Source organism: Salmo salar, chromosome ssa10, assembly GCF_905237065.1.
Source record: "Salmo salar chromosome ssa10, Ssal_v3.1, whole genome shotgun sequence".
Lineage (NCBI taxonomy): Eukaryota > Metazoa > Chordata > Actinopteri > Salmoniformes > Salmonidae > Salmo > Salmo salar.
In genome coordinates this window covers 2,450,135-2,469,819 of record NC_059451.1, presented here as the reverse complement: position 1 = coordinate 2,469,819, position 19,685 = coordinate 2,450,135, and the positions used below count along the sequence as shown (strand labels likewise).

Below are 19,685 nucleotides of genomic sequence, written 5' to 3'. Positions count from 1 at the left end.
GGAATCCTGGGTCATTACACAAACCCCATGGAATCCTGGGTCATTACACAAACCCCATGGAATCCTGGGTCATTACACAAACCCCATGGAATCCTGGGTCATTACACAAACCCCATGGAATCCTGGGTCATTACACAAACCCCATGGAATCCTGGGTCATTACACAAACCCCATGGAATCCTGGGTCATTACACAAACCCCATGGAATCCTGGGTCATTACACAAACCCCATGGAATCCTGGGTCATTACAAATACCATGGAATCCTGGGTCACTACAATCAGTTCAATCGGCAGCAGGTAGCCTAGTGGTTAGAGTGTTGGACTAGTAACCAAAAGGTTGCAAGATCGAATCCCCGAGTTGACAAGGTAAAAATCTGTCGTTCTGCCCCTGAACAAGGAAGTTAGGCCGTCATTGAAAATAAGAATTTGTTCTTAACTGACTTGCCGAGTTAAATAAAAGGTAAAATAAAAATTAAATAAAATCCACATAACACAAACTCCTTGTCCTTATTTGACACGTGGGCACGGTAACAGAATTACGCTAAGACTGATTGTTCACTTTAAAAGTAAGTTAAACAAACCATTCAACTCTATACACAAGGACTATTTTGAACAATTTACACTGAAGATTTCCCAAAAACACATTTACTGGAAGAACTGCGCAGATGAAAAGTTTGGTAACAGAAAAACAGTTAAGAACAAAAAGCACACTACTACTACTACTACTACTACTACTACTACTAAAACAACAACAGAGTACTACTACTACAACAGAGCACTACTACTACAACTACAACAGAGCACTACTACACCAACAGAGTACTACTACTACTACAGAGCACTACTACTACAACTACAGAGCACTACTACAACAACAGAGTACTACTACTACTACTACAGAGCACTACAACAGAGCAATACCGCTACAGAGCACTACTACTACAGAGCACTACCGCTACAGAGCACTACTGCTACAACAGCAGAGCACTAATACTACAACAGAGCACTACTACTACAACAGAGCACTACTACTACAAAGCACTACTTCTACAACAGAGCACTACTACTACAACAGAGCACTACTACTACTACTGCCACAGAGCACTACTGCTACTACAACTACAACAGAGCACTACTACTACAACAGAGCAATACCGCTACAGAGCACTACTACTAAAACAGAGCAATACCGCTACAGAGCACTACTACTACAACAGAGCACTACTACTACAACAGAGCACTACTACTACTACTACAGCAGAGCACTACTACAACAGAACACTACTACTACTACTACAACAGAGCACTACTACTACAGAGCACAACTACTACAACAGAGCACTACTACTACAACAGAGCACTACTACTACAACAGAGCACTACTACTACAACAGAGCACTACTACTACTACAACAGAGCAATACTACTACAGAGCACTACTACTACTACAGAGCACTACTACTACAGAGCACTACTACTACAACAGAGCACTACTACTACAACAGAGCACTACTACAACAGAGCACTACTACTACTACTACTACTACTACTACTACAGAGCACTACTACAACAGAGCACTACTACTACTACTACTACTACTACAGCAGAGCACTACTACTACAACAGAGCACTACTACTACTACTACTACAACAGAGCACTACTACTACTACTACTACTACAACAAAGCACTACTACTACAACAAAGCACTACTACTACTACTAGTACTACTACTACTACTACAACAACAACAGAGCACTACTACTACTACTGCTACAGAGCACTACTACTGCTACAGAGCACTACTGCTACAACAGAGCACTACTACTACAACAGAGCAATACCGCTACAGAGCACTACTACTACAACAGAGCAATACCGCTACAGAGCACTACTGCTACAACAGAGCACTACTACTACAACAGAGCACTACTACTACAACAGAGCACTACTACAACAGCAGAGCACTACTACTACTACAGAGCACTAACTACTACAGAGCACTACTACTACTACAGAGCACTACTACTACAGAGCACTACTACTGCTACAAAAGAGCACTACTGCTTTAACAGAGCACTACTACTACAGAGCACTACTACTGCTACAAAAGAGCACTACTACTACAACAGAGCACTACTACTACAACAGAGCACTACTACTACTACTACTACTACAACAGAGCACTAATACTACTACAACAGAGCACTACTACTACTACTACTACTACTACAACAACAGAGCACTACTACTACTACAGAGCACTACTACTACTACTACTACTACAGAGCACTCCTACTACTACTACTACTACTACTACAGCAGAGCACTACTACTACAACAGAACACTACTACTACTACAGCAGAGCACTACTACTACAGCAGAGCACTACTACTACAACAGAGCACTACTACTACAACTACTACTACTACAACAGAGCACTACTACTACTACTACTACTAGAGCATTACTACTACTACTACTACAGCAGAGCACTACTACTACTACTACTACTACTACTACTACTACTACTACTACAACAGAGCACTACTACTACAGAGCACTACTACTACAACAGAGCACTACTACTACAACAGAGCAATACCGCTACAGAGCACTACTGCTACAACAGAGCACTAAAACTACAGAGCACTACTACTACAACAGAGCACTACTACTACAACAGAGCACTACTACTACAACAGAGCACTACTACTACAACAGAGAATTACTACTACAGAGCACTACTGCTACAACAGAGCACTACTACTACAACAACAACAGAGTACTACTACTACTACTATAACAGAGCACACCTACTACAACAGAGCACTACTACTACAACAGAGCACTACTACTACTGCTACAACAGAGCACTACTACTACAACAGAGCAATACCGCTACAGCGCACTACTACTACAACAGAGCAATACCGCTACAGAGCACTACTGCTACAACAGAGCACTACTACTACCACTACTACTACTACAGCAGAGCACTACTACTACTACTACTACTACTACTACTACAACAGAGCACTACTACTACTACTACTACTACAAAAGCGGAGCACAAATACTACTACTACTACTACTACAGCAGAGCACTACTACTACAACAGCAGAGCACTACTACTACAACAGCAGAGCACTACTACTACAGCAGAGCACTACTACTCTACTACTACTACTACTACTACTACTACTACTACTACTACAGCAGAGCACTACTACTACAAAAGAACTACTACTACTACTACTACTACTACTACTACTACTGCTACTACTACTACAGAAGAGCACTACTACTACAACAGAGCCCTACTACTACTACTACTACTACTACTACTACTACAGCAGAGCACTACTACTACAACAGAACACTACTACTACTACTACGCTTACTACTACTACTACTACAGAAGAGCACTACTACTACAACAGAGCACTACTACTACTACTACTACTACTACTACTACAACAGAGCACTACTACTACTACAGAGCATTACTACTACTACTACTACTACTACTACTACAACTACAGCAGAGCACTACTACTACTACTACAGAGCACTACTACTACAGAGCACTACTACTACTACTACAGCAGAGCACTACTACTACAACAGAGCAATACCGCTACAGAGCAATACTTCTACAACAGAGCAGTACTACTACTACAACAGAGCACTAAAACTACAGAGCACTACTACTACAACAGAGCACTACTACTACAACAGAGCACTACTACTACTACATCAGAGCACTACTACAGCAGAGCACTACTACAACAGAGCACTACCACAACAGAGCACTACTACTGCAACAGAGCACTACTACTACAACAGAGCACTACTACTATAACAGAGCACTACTACTATAACAGAGCACTACTACTATAACAGAGCACTACTACTACAGAGCACTACTGCTACAACAGAGCACTACTACTACTACTACAACAGAGTACAACTACTACTACTATAACAGAGCACAACTACTACTACTATAACAGAGCACAACTACTACTACTACAACAGAGCACTACTACTACAACAGAGCACTACTACTACTGCTACAACAGAGCACTACTACTACAACAGAGCAATACCACTACAGAGCACTACTGCTACAACAGAGCACTACTACTACTACTAATACTACTACAGAAGAGCACTACTACTACTACAGCAGAGAACTACTACTACAACAGACCACTACTACTACTACTACTACTACAGCAGAGCACTACTACTACTACTACAACAGAGCACTCCTACTACTACTACTACTACTACTACTACTACTACTACAACAGAGCACTACTACTACAACAAAGCACTACTACTACAACAGAGCACTACTACTACTACTACAACAGAGCACTACTACTACTACTACAACAGAGCACTACTACAGCAGAGCACTACTACTACAACAGAGCACTATTACTACTACTACAACAGAGCACTACTACTACAACAAAGCACTACTACTACAACAAAGAACTACTACTACTACTACTACAACAGAGCACTACTACTACGACAGAGCACTACTACTAATACTACTACTACTACAACAACAGAGCACTACTACTACAACAGAGCACTACTACTACTACTACTGCTACAGAGCACTACTACTGCTACAGAGCACTACTGCGACAGAGCACTACTGCTACAACAGAGCACTACTACTACAACAGAGCAATAGCGCTACAGAGCACTACTACTACAAGAGAGCAATACCGCTACAGAGCACTACTGCTACAACAGAGCACTACTACTACAACAGAGCACTACTACAACAGAGCACTACTACTACAACAGAGCACTACTACTACAACAGAGCACTACTACTACAACTACAACAGAGCACTACTACTACTACAAGAGAGCACTACTACTACTACAAGAGAGCACTACTACTGCTACAGAGTACTACTGCTACAGAGCACTACTGCTACAACAGAGCACTACTACTACTACTACAGCAGAGCACTACTACTACTACTACTACAGAGCACCACTACTACTACAGAGCACTGCAACTACAACTACTACAACAGAGCACTACTACTACTACAGCAGAGAACTACTACTACTACTACAGCAGAGCACCACTACTACAACAGAGCACCACTACTACTACTAATACTACAGCAGAGCACTACTACTACTACTACAGTGCTACTACTACTACTACTACTACTACTACTACTACTACTACTACTACTACTACTACTACTACAGCAGAGTACTACTACTACTACTACTACTACTACAACAGAGCACTACTACAACAGAGCACTCCTACTACTACTACAGCAGAGCACTACTACAACTACAACAGAGCACTACTACTACTACTATAACAGAGCACAACTACTACTACTACAACAGAGCACTACTACTACAACAGAGCACTACTACTACAACAGAGCACTACTACTACAACAGAGCAATACCGCTACAGCGCACTACTACTACAACAGAGCAATACCGCTACAGAGCACTACTGCTACAACAGAGCACTACTACTACCACTACTACTACAGCAGAGCACTACTACTACTACTACTACTACTACTACAACAGAGCACTACTACAGCGGAGCACAAATACTACTACTACTACTACAGCAGAGCACTACTACTACAACAGCAGAGCACTACTACTACAGCAGAGCACTACTACTACTACTACTACTACTACTACTACTACTACAGCAGAGCACTACTACTACAAAAGAACACTACTACTACTACTACTACTACTACTACTACAGAAGAGCACTACTACTACAACAACAGAGCACTACTACTACTACAGAGCACTACTACTACTACTACTACTACTACAGAGCAGTACTACTACTACTACTACAGCAGAGCACTACTACTACTACTACTACAGCGGAGCTACTACTACTACTACTACTACTACAGCAGAGCACTACTACTACAACAGCAGAGCACTACTACTACAGCAGAGCACTACTACTACTACTACTACTACTACTACTACTACTACTACTACAGCAGAGCACTACTACTACAAAAGAACACTACTACTACTACTACCGAAGAGCACTACTAATTCAACAACAGAGCACTACTACTACTACAGAGCACTACTACTACTACTACTACTACAGAGCAGTACTACTACTACTACTACTACTACTACTACTACAGCAGAGCACTACTACTACAACAGAACACTACTACTACTACTACTACTACTACTACTACTACTACAACAGAGCACTACTACAACAGAGCACTCCTACTACTACTACAGCAGAGCACTACTACAACTACAACAGAGCACTACTACTACTACTATAACAGAGCACACTTACTACTACTACTACTACTACTACAACAGAGCACTACTACTACTACAGAGCATTACTACTACTACTGCTACTACTACTACTACTACAGCAGAGCACTACTACTACTACTACAGAGCACTACTACTACAGAGCACTACTACTACTACTACAGCAGAGCACTACTACTACAACAGAGCAATACCGCTACAGAGCAATACTTCTACAACAGAGCAGTACTACTACAGAGCACTACTACTACAACAGAGCACTAAAACTACAGAGCACTACTACTACAACAGAGCACTACTACTACTACATCAGAGCACTACTACAACAGAGCACTACTACAACAGAGCACTACCGCTACAACAGAGCACTACCACTGCAACAGAGCACTACTACTACAACAGAGCACTACTACTACAACAGAGCACTACTACTACAACAGAGCACTACTACTACAGAGCACTACTGCTACAACAGAGCACTACTACAACAACAGAGCACAACTACTACTACTATAACAGAGCACAACTACTACTACTACAACAGAGCACTACTACTACAACAGAGCACTACTACTACTGCTACAACAGAGCACTACTACTACAACAGAGCAATACCACTACAGAGCACTACTGCTACAACAGAGCACTACTACTACTACTACTAATACTACTACAGAAGAGCACTACTACTACTACAGCAGAGCACTACTACTACAACAGACCACTACTACTACTACTACTACTACTACTACTACTACTACTACTACTACTACTACAGCAGAGCACTACTACTACAGAGCACTCCTACTACTACTACTACTACTACTACTACTACTACAGCAGAGCACTACTACTACAACAGAGCACTACTACTACTACTACTACAACAGAGCACTACTACTACAACAAAGCACTACTAATACAACAGAGCACTACTACTACTACTACTACTACTACTACTACTACTACTACTACAACAGAGCACTACTACTACTACTACAGCAGAGCACTACTACTACAACAGAGCACTACTACTACAACAGAGCACTACTACTACAACAGAGCACTACTACTACTACTACAACAGAGCACTACTACTACAACAAAGCACTACTACTACAACAAAGCACTACTACTACTACTACTACTACTACTACTACTAGTACAACAGAGCACTACTACTACGACAGAGCACTACTACTACTACTACTACAACAACAGAGCACTACTACTACTACAACAGAGCACTACTACTACTACTACTACTGCTACAGAGCACTACTACTGCTACAGAGCACTACTGCTACAGAGCACTACTGCTACAACAGAGCACTACTACTACAAGAGAGCAATACCGCTACAGAGCACTACTGCTACAACAGAGCACTACTACTACAACAGAGCACTACTACTACAACAGAGCACTACTACTACTACTACAACAGAGCACTACTACTACAACAGAGCACTACTACTGCTACAGAGTACTACTGCTACAGAGCACTACTGCTACAACAGAGCACTACTACTACAACAGAGCAATACCGCTACAGAGCACTACTACTACAAGAGAGCAATACCGCTACAGAGCACTACTGCTACAACAGAGCACTACTACTACAACAGAGCACTACTACTACAACAGAGCACTACTACTACAACAGAGCACTACTACTACTACTACAACAGAGCACTACTACTACTACTACAACAGAGCACTACTACAAGAGAGCACTACTACAAGAGAGCACTACTACTGCTACAGAGTACTACTGCTACAGAGCACTACTGCTACAACAGAGCACTACTACTACTACAGCAGAGCACTACTACTACTACTACTACAGCAGAGCACCACTACTACTACTACTACAACAGAGCACTACTACTACTACAGCAGAGAACTACTACTACTACAGCAGAGAACTACTACTACTACAACAGAGCACTACTACTACAACAGAGCACTAATACTACAACAGAGCACTACTACTACTACTAATACTACTACAGAAGAGCACTACTACTACTACTACTACAGCAAAGCACTACTACCACAACAGACCACTACTACTACTACTACTACTACTACAGCAGAGCACTACTACTACAACAGAGCACTACTACTACTACTACAACAGAGCACTACTACTCCTACTACAAAAGAGCACTACTACTCCTACTACAACAGAGCACTACTACTGCTACAGAGCACTACTGCTACAACAGAGCACTACTACATCAACAGAGCAATACCGCTACAGAGCACTACTACTACAACAACAACAGAGTACTACTACTACTACTACTATAACAGAGCACAACTACTACAACAGAGCACAACTACTACAACAGAGCACTACTACTACAACAGAGCACTACTACTACAACAGAGCACAACTACTACAACAGAGCACAACTACTACTACTACTACTACAACAGAGCACTACTACTGCTACCGAGCACTACTGATTCAGAACACTACTACTACTACTACTACTAATACTACTACAGAAGAGCACTACTACTACTACTACAGCAGAGCATTACTACTACTACTACTACTACTAGAGCAGAGCACTACTACTACAACAGAGCACTACTACTACTACTACAGCAGAGCACTACTACTACTACTACTACTACAACAACAGAGCACTACTACAACAGAGCACTCCTACTACTACTACAGCAGAGCACTACTACTACAACAGAGCACTACTACTACTACTACAACAGAGCACTACTACTACTACTACTACAACAACAGAGCACTACTACTACTACTACTACAACAACAGAGCACTACTACAACAGAGCACTACTACTACTACAGAGCACTCCTACTACTACTACTACAACAACAACAGAGCACTACTACTACTACAGAGCACTACTACTACTACTACTACTACTACAACAGAGCACTCCTACTACTACTACAACAGAGCACTCCTACTACTACTACAACAGAGCACTACTACTACTACTACTACAACAACAGAGCACTACTACTACTACAGAGCACTACTACTACTACTACAACAACAGAGCACTACTACTACTACTACAGAGCACTACTACTACTACTACTACAACAGAGCACTCCTACTAGTACTACTACCACAGCAGAGCACTACTACAGCAGAGCACTACTACTACTACAGCAGAGCACTACTACTACAAAAGAGCACACTACTACTACTAATACTACTACAGAAGAGCACTACTACTACTACTACAGAGCACTACTACTACAGCAGAGCACTACTATTACAGCAGAGCACTACTACTACAGAGCACTACTACTACTACAAGAGAGCCCTACTACTGCTACAGAGTACTACTGCTACAGAGCACTACTGCTACAACAGAGCACTACTACTACTACAGCAGAGCACTACTACTACTACTACAGAGCACTCCTACTAGTACTACTACCACAGCAGAGCACTACTACAGCAGAGCACTACTACTACTACTACAGCAGAGCACTACTACTACAAAAGAGCACTACTACTACTAATACTACTACAGAAGAGCACTACTACTACTACTACAGAGCACTACTACTACAGCAGAGCACTACTATTACAGCAGAGCACTACTACTACAGAGCACTACTACTACTACAAGAGAGCCCTACTACTGCTACAGAGTACTACTGCTACAGAGCACTACTGCTACAACAGAGCACTACTACTACAACAGAGCACTACTACTACTACAGCAGAGCACTACTACTACTACTACTACAGAGCACTACTACTACAGCAGAGCACTACTACTACAGCAGAGCACTACTACTACTACAGAGCACTACTACTACAACAGAGCACTACTACTACTACTACTACTACAACAGAGCACTACTACTACAACAGAGCACTACTACTACTACAAGAGAGCACTACTACTGCAGAGCACTGCAACTACAACAGAGCACTACTACTACTACAACAGAGCACTACTACTACTACAGCAGAGCACTACTACAGCAGAGAACTACTACTACTACAGCAGAGCACTACTATTACAACAGAGCACTACTATTACAACAGAGCACTACTACTACAACAGAGCACTACTACTATTACTACTACTACAGCAGAGCACTACTACTACAACAGAACACTACTACTACTACAGAAGAGCACTACTACTACAACAACAACAACAGAGCACTACTACTACTACAGAGCCCTACTACTACTACTACTACTACTACAACAGAGCACTACTACTACTACTACTACTACAACAGAGCACTACTACTACTACTACAGAGCATTAGTACTACTACTACAGAGCATTACTACTACTACTACAGAGCATTACTACTACTACTACTACTACTACAGAAGAGCACTACTACTACAAAAGAGCACTACTACTACTACTAATACTACTACAGAAGAGCACTACTACTACTACTACTACTACTACAGAGAACTACTACTACAGCAGAGCACTACTATTATAGCAGAGCACTACTACTACAACAGAGCACTACTACTACTACAAGAGAGCACTACTACTGCTACAGAGTACTACTGCTACAGAGCACTACTGCTACAACAGAGCACTACTACTACAGAGGACTACTACTACAGCAGAGCACTACTATTACAGCAGAGCACTACTACTACTACAGAGCACTACTACTACAACAGAGCACTACTACTACTACTACTACAACAGAGCACTACTACTACAACAGAGCACTACTACTACTACAAGAGAGCACTACTACTGCTACAGAGTACTACTACTACAGAGCACTGCAACTACAACAGAGCACTACTACTACTACTACTACTACTACTACTACAACAGAGCACTACTACTACTACAGCAGAGCACTACTACAGCAGAGAACTACTACAGCAGAGCACTACTATTACAACAGAGCACTACTATTACAGCAGAGCACTACTACTACTACAGAGCACTACTACTACAACAGAGCACTACTACTACTACTACTACTACAACAGAGCACTACTACTACAACAGAGCACTACTACTACTACAAGAGAGCACTACTACTGCTACAGAGTACTACTACTACAGAGCACTGCAACTACAACAGAGCACTACTACTACTACTACTACAACAGAGCACTACTACTACTACAGCAGAGCACTACTACAGCAGAGAACTACTACAGCAGAGCACTACTATTACAACAGAGCACTACTACTACTACTACTACTACTACAGCAGAGCACTACTACTACAACAGACTACTACTACTACTACTACTACTACTACAGAAGAGCACTACTACTACAACAACAACAACAGAGCACTACTACTACTACAGAGCCCTACTACTACTACAGAGCACTCCTACTACTACTACTACTACTACAGCAGAGCACTACTACTACAACAGAACACTACTACTACTACTACTACTACTACTACTACAGAAGAGCACTACTACTACAACAGAGCACTACTACTACTACTACTACTACTACTACTACTACTACAGCAGAGCACTACTACTACTACTACTACAGAGCACTACTACTACAACAGAGCACTACTAATACTACTACTACTACTACAACAGAGCACTACTACTACTACAGAGCATTACTACTACTACTACTACTACTACAGCAGAGCACTACTACTACCACTACAGAGCACTACTACTACAGAGCACTACTACTACTACTACAGCAGAGCACTACTACTACAACAGAGCAATACCACAACAGAGCACTACTACTACAACAGAGCACTAAAACTACAGAGCACTACTACTACAACAGAGCACTACTACTACTACATCAGAGCACTACTACTACAGCAGAGCACTACTACTACAGAGCACTACCGCTACAACAGAGCACTACTGCTGCAACAGAGCACTACTACTGCAACAGAGCACTACTACTACAACAGAGCACTACTACTACAGAGCACTACTACTACTACTACTACTACTACTACTACTACTACTACAACAGAGTACAACTACTACTACTATAACAGAGCACAACTACTACTACTACAACAGAGCACTACTACTACTACAAGAGAGCACTACTACTGCTACAGAGTACTACTGCTACAGAGCACTACTGCTACTACAGCAGAGCACCACTACTACTACTACAGAGCACCACTACTACTACTACTACAGAGCACTGCAACTACAACAGAGCACTACTACTTCAACTACTACAACAGAGCACTACTACTACTACAGCAGAGCACTACTACTACTACAGCAGAGCACTACTACTACTACAGCAGAGCACTACTACTACAGCAGAGCACTACTACTACAACAGAGCACTACTGCTACAACAGAGCACTACTGCTACAACAGAGCACTACTACTACAGAGCACTACTACTACTACTACAACAGAGTACAACTACTACTACTATAACAGAGCACAACTACTACAACAGAGCACTACTACTACTACAAGAGAGCACTACTACTGCTACAGAGTACTACTGCTACAGAGCACTACTGCTACAACAGAGCACTACTACTACTACAGCAGAGCACTACTACTACTACTATAGCAGAGCACCACTACTACTACTACAGAGCACCACTACTACTACTACAGAGCACTGCAACTACAACAGAGCACTACTACTTCAACTACTACAACAGAGCACTACTACTACTACAGCAGAGCACTACTACTACTACAGCAGAGCACTACTACCACAACAGACCACTACTACTACTACTACTACTACTACAACAGCAGAGCACTACTACTACTACTATAACAGAGCACTACTACTGCTACAGAGCACTACTGCTACAACAGAGCACTACTACTACTACTACAACAGAGCACTACTACTGCTACAGAGCACTACTGCTACAACAGAGCACTACTACTACAACAGAGCAATACCGCTACAGAGCACTACTACTACAACAACAACAACAGAGTACTACTACTACTACTATAACAGAGCACAACTACTACTACTACAACAGAGCACTACTACTACAACAGAGCACTACTACTACTACTACAACAGAGCACTACTACTACTACTACTACTACAACAGAGCACTACTACTGCTACCGAGCACTACTGCTACAGAACACTACTACTACTACTACTAATACTACTACAGAAGAGCACTACTACTACTACTACAGCAGAGCACTACTACTACAACAGACCACTACTACTACTACTACTACTACTACTACTACAGCAGAGCACTACTACTACTACAGTGCACTACTACTACTACTACTACTACTACTACTACTACAGCAGAGCACTACTACTACAACAGAGCACTACTACTACTACTACTACTACTACTACTACAACAGAGCACTACTACTACTACTACTACTACAGCAGAGCACTACTACTACAACAACAGAGCACTACTACTACAACAGAGCACTACTACTACTACAGAGCACTACTACTACTACAACAACAGAGCACTACTACTACTACAGAGCACTACTACTACTACTACTACCACTACTACTACTACTACAACAGAGCACTCCTACTACTACTACAACAGAGCACTCCTACTACTACAACAACAGAGCACTCCTACTACTACAACAGAGCACTACTACTACTACTACAACAACAGAGCACTACTACTACTACTACAACAACAGAGCACTACTACTACTACAGAGCACACTACTACTACTACTACAACAACAGAGCACTACTACTACTACTACAGAGCACTACTACTACTACTACTACTACTACTACAACAGAGCACTCCTACTACTACTACTACAGCAGAGCACTACTACTACTACAGCAGAGCACTACTACTACTACAGCAGAGCACTACTACTACAACAGAGCACTACTACTACTACTACTACTAATACTACTACTACAGAAGAGCACTACTACTACTACTACTACAGAGCACTACTACTACAGCAGAGGACTACTATTACAGCAGAGCACTACTACTACTACAGAGCACTACTACTACTACTACTACTACTACTACAACAGAGCACTACTACTACTACAGCAGAGCACTACTACTACTACAACAGACCACTACTACTACTACAGACCACTACTACTACTACTACAACAGAGCACTACAACTACTACTACTACTACTACTACAGCAGAGCACTACTACTACAACAGCAGAGCACTACTACTACAGCAGAGCACTACTACTACTACTACAACAGAGCACTACTACTACTACTACAACAACAGAGCACTACTACTACTACAGAGCACTACTACTACTACTACTACTACAACAGAGCACTCCTACTACTACTACAACAGAGCACTACTACTACAACAGAGCACTACTACTACAACAGAGCACTACTACTACAACAGACCACTACTACTACAACAGAGCACTACTACTACTACTACTACTACTACTACTACTACTACTACTACAACAGAGCACTCCTACTACTACTACTACAGCAGAGCACTACTACTACTACAACAACAAGAGCACTACTACTACTACTACTACTACTACTACTACTACAACAACAGAGCACTCCTACTACTACTACTACAGCAGAGCACTACTACTACTACAGCAGAGCACTACTACTACTACAGCAGAGCACTACTACTACTACAGCAGAGCACTACTACTACAACAGAGCACTACTACTACTACTACTAATACTACTACTACAGAAGAGCACTACTACTACTACTACAGAGCACTACTACTACAGCAGAGCACTACTATTACAGCAGAGCACTACTACTACTACAGAGCACTACTACTACTACTACTACTACAACAGAGCACTACTACTACTACAGCAGAGCACTACTACTACTACAACAGACCACTACTACTACTACTACAGACCACTACTACTACTACAGACCACTACTACTACTACAGACCACTACTACTACTACTACTACTACTACTACTACTACTACAGCAGAGCACTACTACTACAACAGCAGAGCACTACTACTACAGCAGAGCACTACTACTACTACAACAGAGCACTACTACTACTACTACAACAACAGAGCACTACTACTACTACAGAGCACTACTACTACTACTACTACTACAACAGAGCACTCCTACTACTACTACTACAACAGAGCACTACTACTACAACAGAGCACTACTACTACAACAGAGCACTACTACTACTACAATAGTGCACTACTTTATAGGTAATAGGGTGCCATTTGGGACGTACATCTGTTTCTACCGAGCAGAAAGTAGCCCAATCAGACCTCTGGAAGTTACATCAGCAAACGGATAGTTCTGGTGTTGTGTCTCTAATAATAATAATAATAATAATAATAATAATAATAATAATAATACGTTTTCAACATTATCTCACAGTTTCAGTATTGTTCACTCAAGGACTGTCATTGATTGCATGGTCTCATATGACCGTAACAACTTCAATTGTTCTGCATTTCTTAATAACTGTCTGGGTGGAGTAGGGAGGAAGTGAACACCATGACACACTTCCTCATCTGGAGGATGACCAGAGGTTTCACTTCCTCATCTGGAGGATGACCAGAGGTTTCACTTCCTCATCTGGAGGATGACCAGAGGTTTCACTTCCTCATCTGGAGGATGACCAGAGCTATTTAACATGTCATTATGGAGACACCTGGTGGTGTAGGTAGGACTATTTAACATGTCATTATGGAGTCACCTGTTTACCAGGTGTAGGTAGGGCTATTTAACATGTCATTATGGAGTCACCTGTTTACCAGGTGTAGGTAGGGCTATTTAACATGTCATTATGGAGTCACCTGTTTACCAGGTGTAGGTAGGGCTATTTAACATGTCATTATGGAATCACCTGTTTACCAGGTGTAGGTAGGGCTATTTAACATGTCATTATGGAGTCACCTGTTTACCAGGTGTAGGTAGAGCTATTTAACATGTCATTATGGAGTCACCTGTTTACCAGGTGTAGGTAGGGCTATTTAACATGTCATTATGGAGTCACCTGTTTACCAGGTGTAGGTACGGCTATTTAACATGTTATTATGGAGTCACCTATTTACCAGGTGTAGGTCGGGCTATTTAACATGTCATTATGACACCTGTTGACCAGGTGTAGGTAGGACTATTTAACATGTCATTATGGAGTCACCTGTTTACCAGGTGTAGGTAGGACTATTTAACATGTCATTATGGAGTCACCTGTTTACCAGGTGTAGGTAGGACTATTTAACATGTCATTATGGAGTCACCTGTTTACCAGGTGTAGGTAGGACTATTTAACATGTCATTATGGAGTCACCTGTTTACCAGGTGTAGGTAGGGCTATTTAACATGTCATTATGGAGTCACCTGTTTACCAGGTGTAGGTAGGACTATTTAACATGTCATTATGGAGACATGTAGGTAGGACTATTTAACATGTCATTATGGAGTCACCTGTTTACCAGATGTAGGTAGGGCTATTTAACATGTCATTATGACACCTGTTGACCAGGTGTAGGTAGGGCTATTTAACATGTCATTATGGAGTCACCTGTTTACCAGGTGTAGGTAGGGCTATTTAACATGTTATTATGGAGTCACCTATTTACCAGGTGTAGGTCGGGCTATTTAACATGTCATTATGACACCTGTTGACCAGGTGTAGGTAGGACTATTTAACATGTCATTATGGAGTCACCTGTTTACCAGGTGTAGGTAGAACTATTTAACATGTCATTATGACACCTGTTTACCAGGTGTAGGTAGGACTATTTAACATGTCATTATGGAGTCACCTGTTTACCAGGTGTAGGTAGGACTATTTAACATGTCATTATGGAGACACCTGTTTACCAGGTGTAGGTAGGACTATTTAACATGTCATTATGGAGACACCTGTAGGTAGGACTATTTAACATGTCATTATGGAGACACCTGTTTACCAGGTGTAGGTAGGACTATTTAACATGTCATTATGGAGACAGGTGTAGGTAGGACTATTTAACATGTCATTATGGAGACACCTGTTTACCAGGTGTAGGTAGGACTATTTAACATGTCATTATGGAGACATGTAGGTAGGGCTATTTAACATGTCATTATGGAGTCACCTGTTTACCAGGTGTAGGTAGGACTATTTAACATGTCATTATGGAGACATGTAGGTAGGACTATTTAACATGTCATTATGGAGTCACCTGTTTACCAGATGTAGGTAGGGCTATTTAACATGTCATTATGGAGTCACCTGTTTACCAGGTGTAGGTAGGGCTATTTAACATGTCATTATGACACCTGGTATGTAGGTAGGACTACTTAACATGTCATTATGGAGTCACCTGTTTACCAGGTGTAGGTAGGGCTATTTAACATGTCATTATGGAGACACAGGTGTAGGTAGGACTATTTAACGTGTCATTATGCACGAGTGGAAATTTGAAATGGAACTCTCTCACGTGCTTCCGTTATGTGGAAAAGTCCTCAATGAAACTAACATTAAATGTGGAGAATGATACATTTGCATCTGTTGGCCATCAAGTAACCTATTCATTTCTATGCCATTGTGGGCTACTGTAGACTACAGTTTAATACACTAAATATGTTAAAATGAAGATATCACCGGAGTCATTGCAAATCGATTTCATCCACTTGTGTAGCCTACCTTGAGCTGGTGAACAGATTCAATAAATAGCATATAGCTTCAGTGTATTGTTGTTGTAGCTTTGTGTTATAGTGCAATTATTAAAACGGTTTAGTTAATTCATTATTGGAAGTTATTAACGCTCGAAATCGCAATTGCCGATTAGTTGTTAGAACGCACTCGATTGACGGTAAATCAGTCGGATTAGGCTGACCCCATGGCTGACCCCATGGCTGACCCCATGGCTGACCCCATGGCTAACCCCATGGCTAACTCATTGTTGGAAAACAGGTTGGTCCAAATCAGATGTTAGGTACTATATTTATTGAATATTATATGGATCTTATCAATAATAAAAATGGCTAATTTGGGTGCAATCAATTAGATTAATTTCTCAGAGATCAAATTATATTTAAACAAAACAATGTTGCAGGAACGGTAATCTTATTTCTAACAGAAACGATTCCAGAAAAATCTGAGATGGTGGGATTCAACGCTCTTTCTTTTTCTTTTTGAGGTGGAACGACTCTGTACTAACTTCCTTCCCTCTACCTCCTCCTCACCTCGTCAATGAGTTTCCGGGCGTTAGCAGTGGTGTACTCCCCAGCGAAGAACACAAACAGACAGGACTCGTCACTCTCTTTGCGTCTGCCTCCTTTGGTCATGGGTACGATGCTGCGGGAAGCCTCAGCTGAGACCCGGACTGATTTAAACTCTGACTCCGGGTCAGGGGCTGGAACATGGTCCAACACCACAGTGTCCTCAGGCAGCAGGCTCCAGTTGGTCTCCCCTGAGACGGGCGTGAAGTCATGGACGTTGCTCCAGTTGTTGTTGAAGATGCTGAGGCCTGCGTCCTTGAAGTGGAAGGCCAGCTCGGGGTAGTAGTACTGGAAGCAGCCGAACTTCATCCCCGTGGACGCCTCAATGATGGGCTGAGTGGCACAACACAGGAACACCTCCATCTTCTGACAGTCCCTGGTCCTGAACTGCTGACAGGCCACCACACACTTGATATCCTTACAGTCCCTGAAGAACACACTGCCCTTCACTGGACCCATAACGATGCAGCAGTTAGTGCAGTCGTCGATGGTGATGGTGGCGGAGTGATCCAACACGAAGATCTTACAGTTGTCACAGTCCTGGATGACAAACTGTTGTCCGTTCAGCTTGCCTGGCAGACGGCCCACCGTGGCGTCCTTCAGCCCCGTTAGCATAAAGTCCTTAGGGTCAACCTGCAAGGGGACAGGACAAGAGGACAAATCAAAGGGGGGGTGGAACACTTTAGGTACCAAAAGGTTGAGAAACTTGGTTCTAGACTAGTGCATAAACATGGCAATTACATATTATTAATTGTGGTATTGAAATATAAAAAGTGTATCCCTGTGATGTATGTACTGTAGTTATTTCTGCTGCTATTACTGATCTAATCTAGACTGGGTCAAAACTAATCTAGACTGGGTCAAATCTAATCTAGACTGGGTCAAATCTATTCTAGACTGGGTCAAAACTAATCTAGACTGGGTCAAATCTAATCTAGACTGGGTCAAATCTAATCTAGACTGGGTCAAATCTAATCTAGACTGGGTCAAAACTAATCTAGACTGGGTCAAAACTAATCTAGACTGGGTCAAAACTAATCTAGACTGGGTCAAATCTAATCTAGACTGGGTCAAAACTAATCTAGACAGGGTCAAATCTAATCTAGACAGGGTCAAATCTAATCT

General features: G+C 41.7%; 1 protein-coding gene across 2 annotated transcripts in view; it reads right to left on the bottom strand.

Moving 5' to 3' along the window:
• The window catches only part of LOC106592108 (protein XRP2), a 40,332-nt gene that overhangs the window by 5,791 nt on the left and 14,856 nt on the right, over window positions 1-19,685 (bottom strand). For both annotated transcript variants that reach the window (XM_045687227.1, XM_045687228.1), the window contains exon 2: window positions 18,525-19,193. In XM_045687227.1, the coding sequence (XP_045543183.1) occupies window positions 18,525-19,193 (669 nt within the window). The remainder of the gene's footprint in view (window positions 1-18,524; window positions 19,194-19,685) is intronic.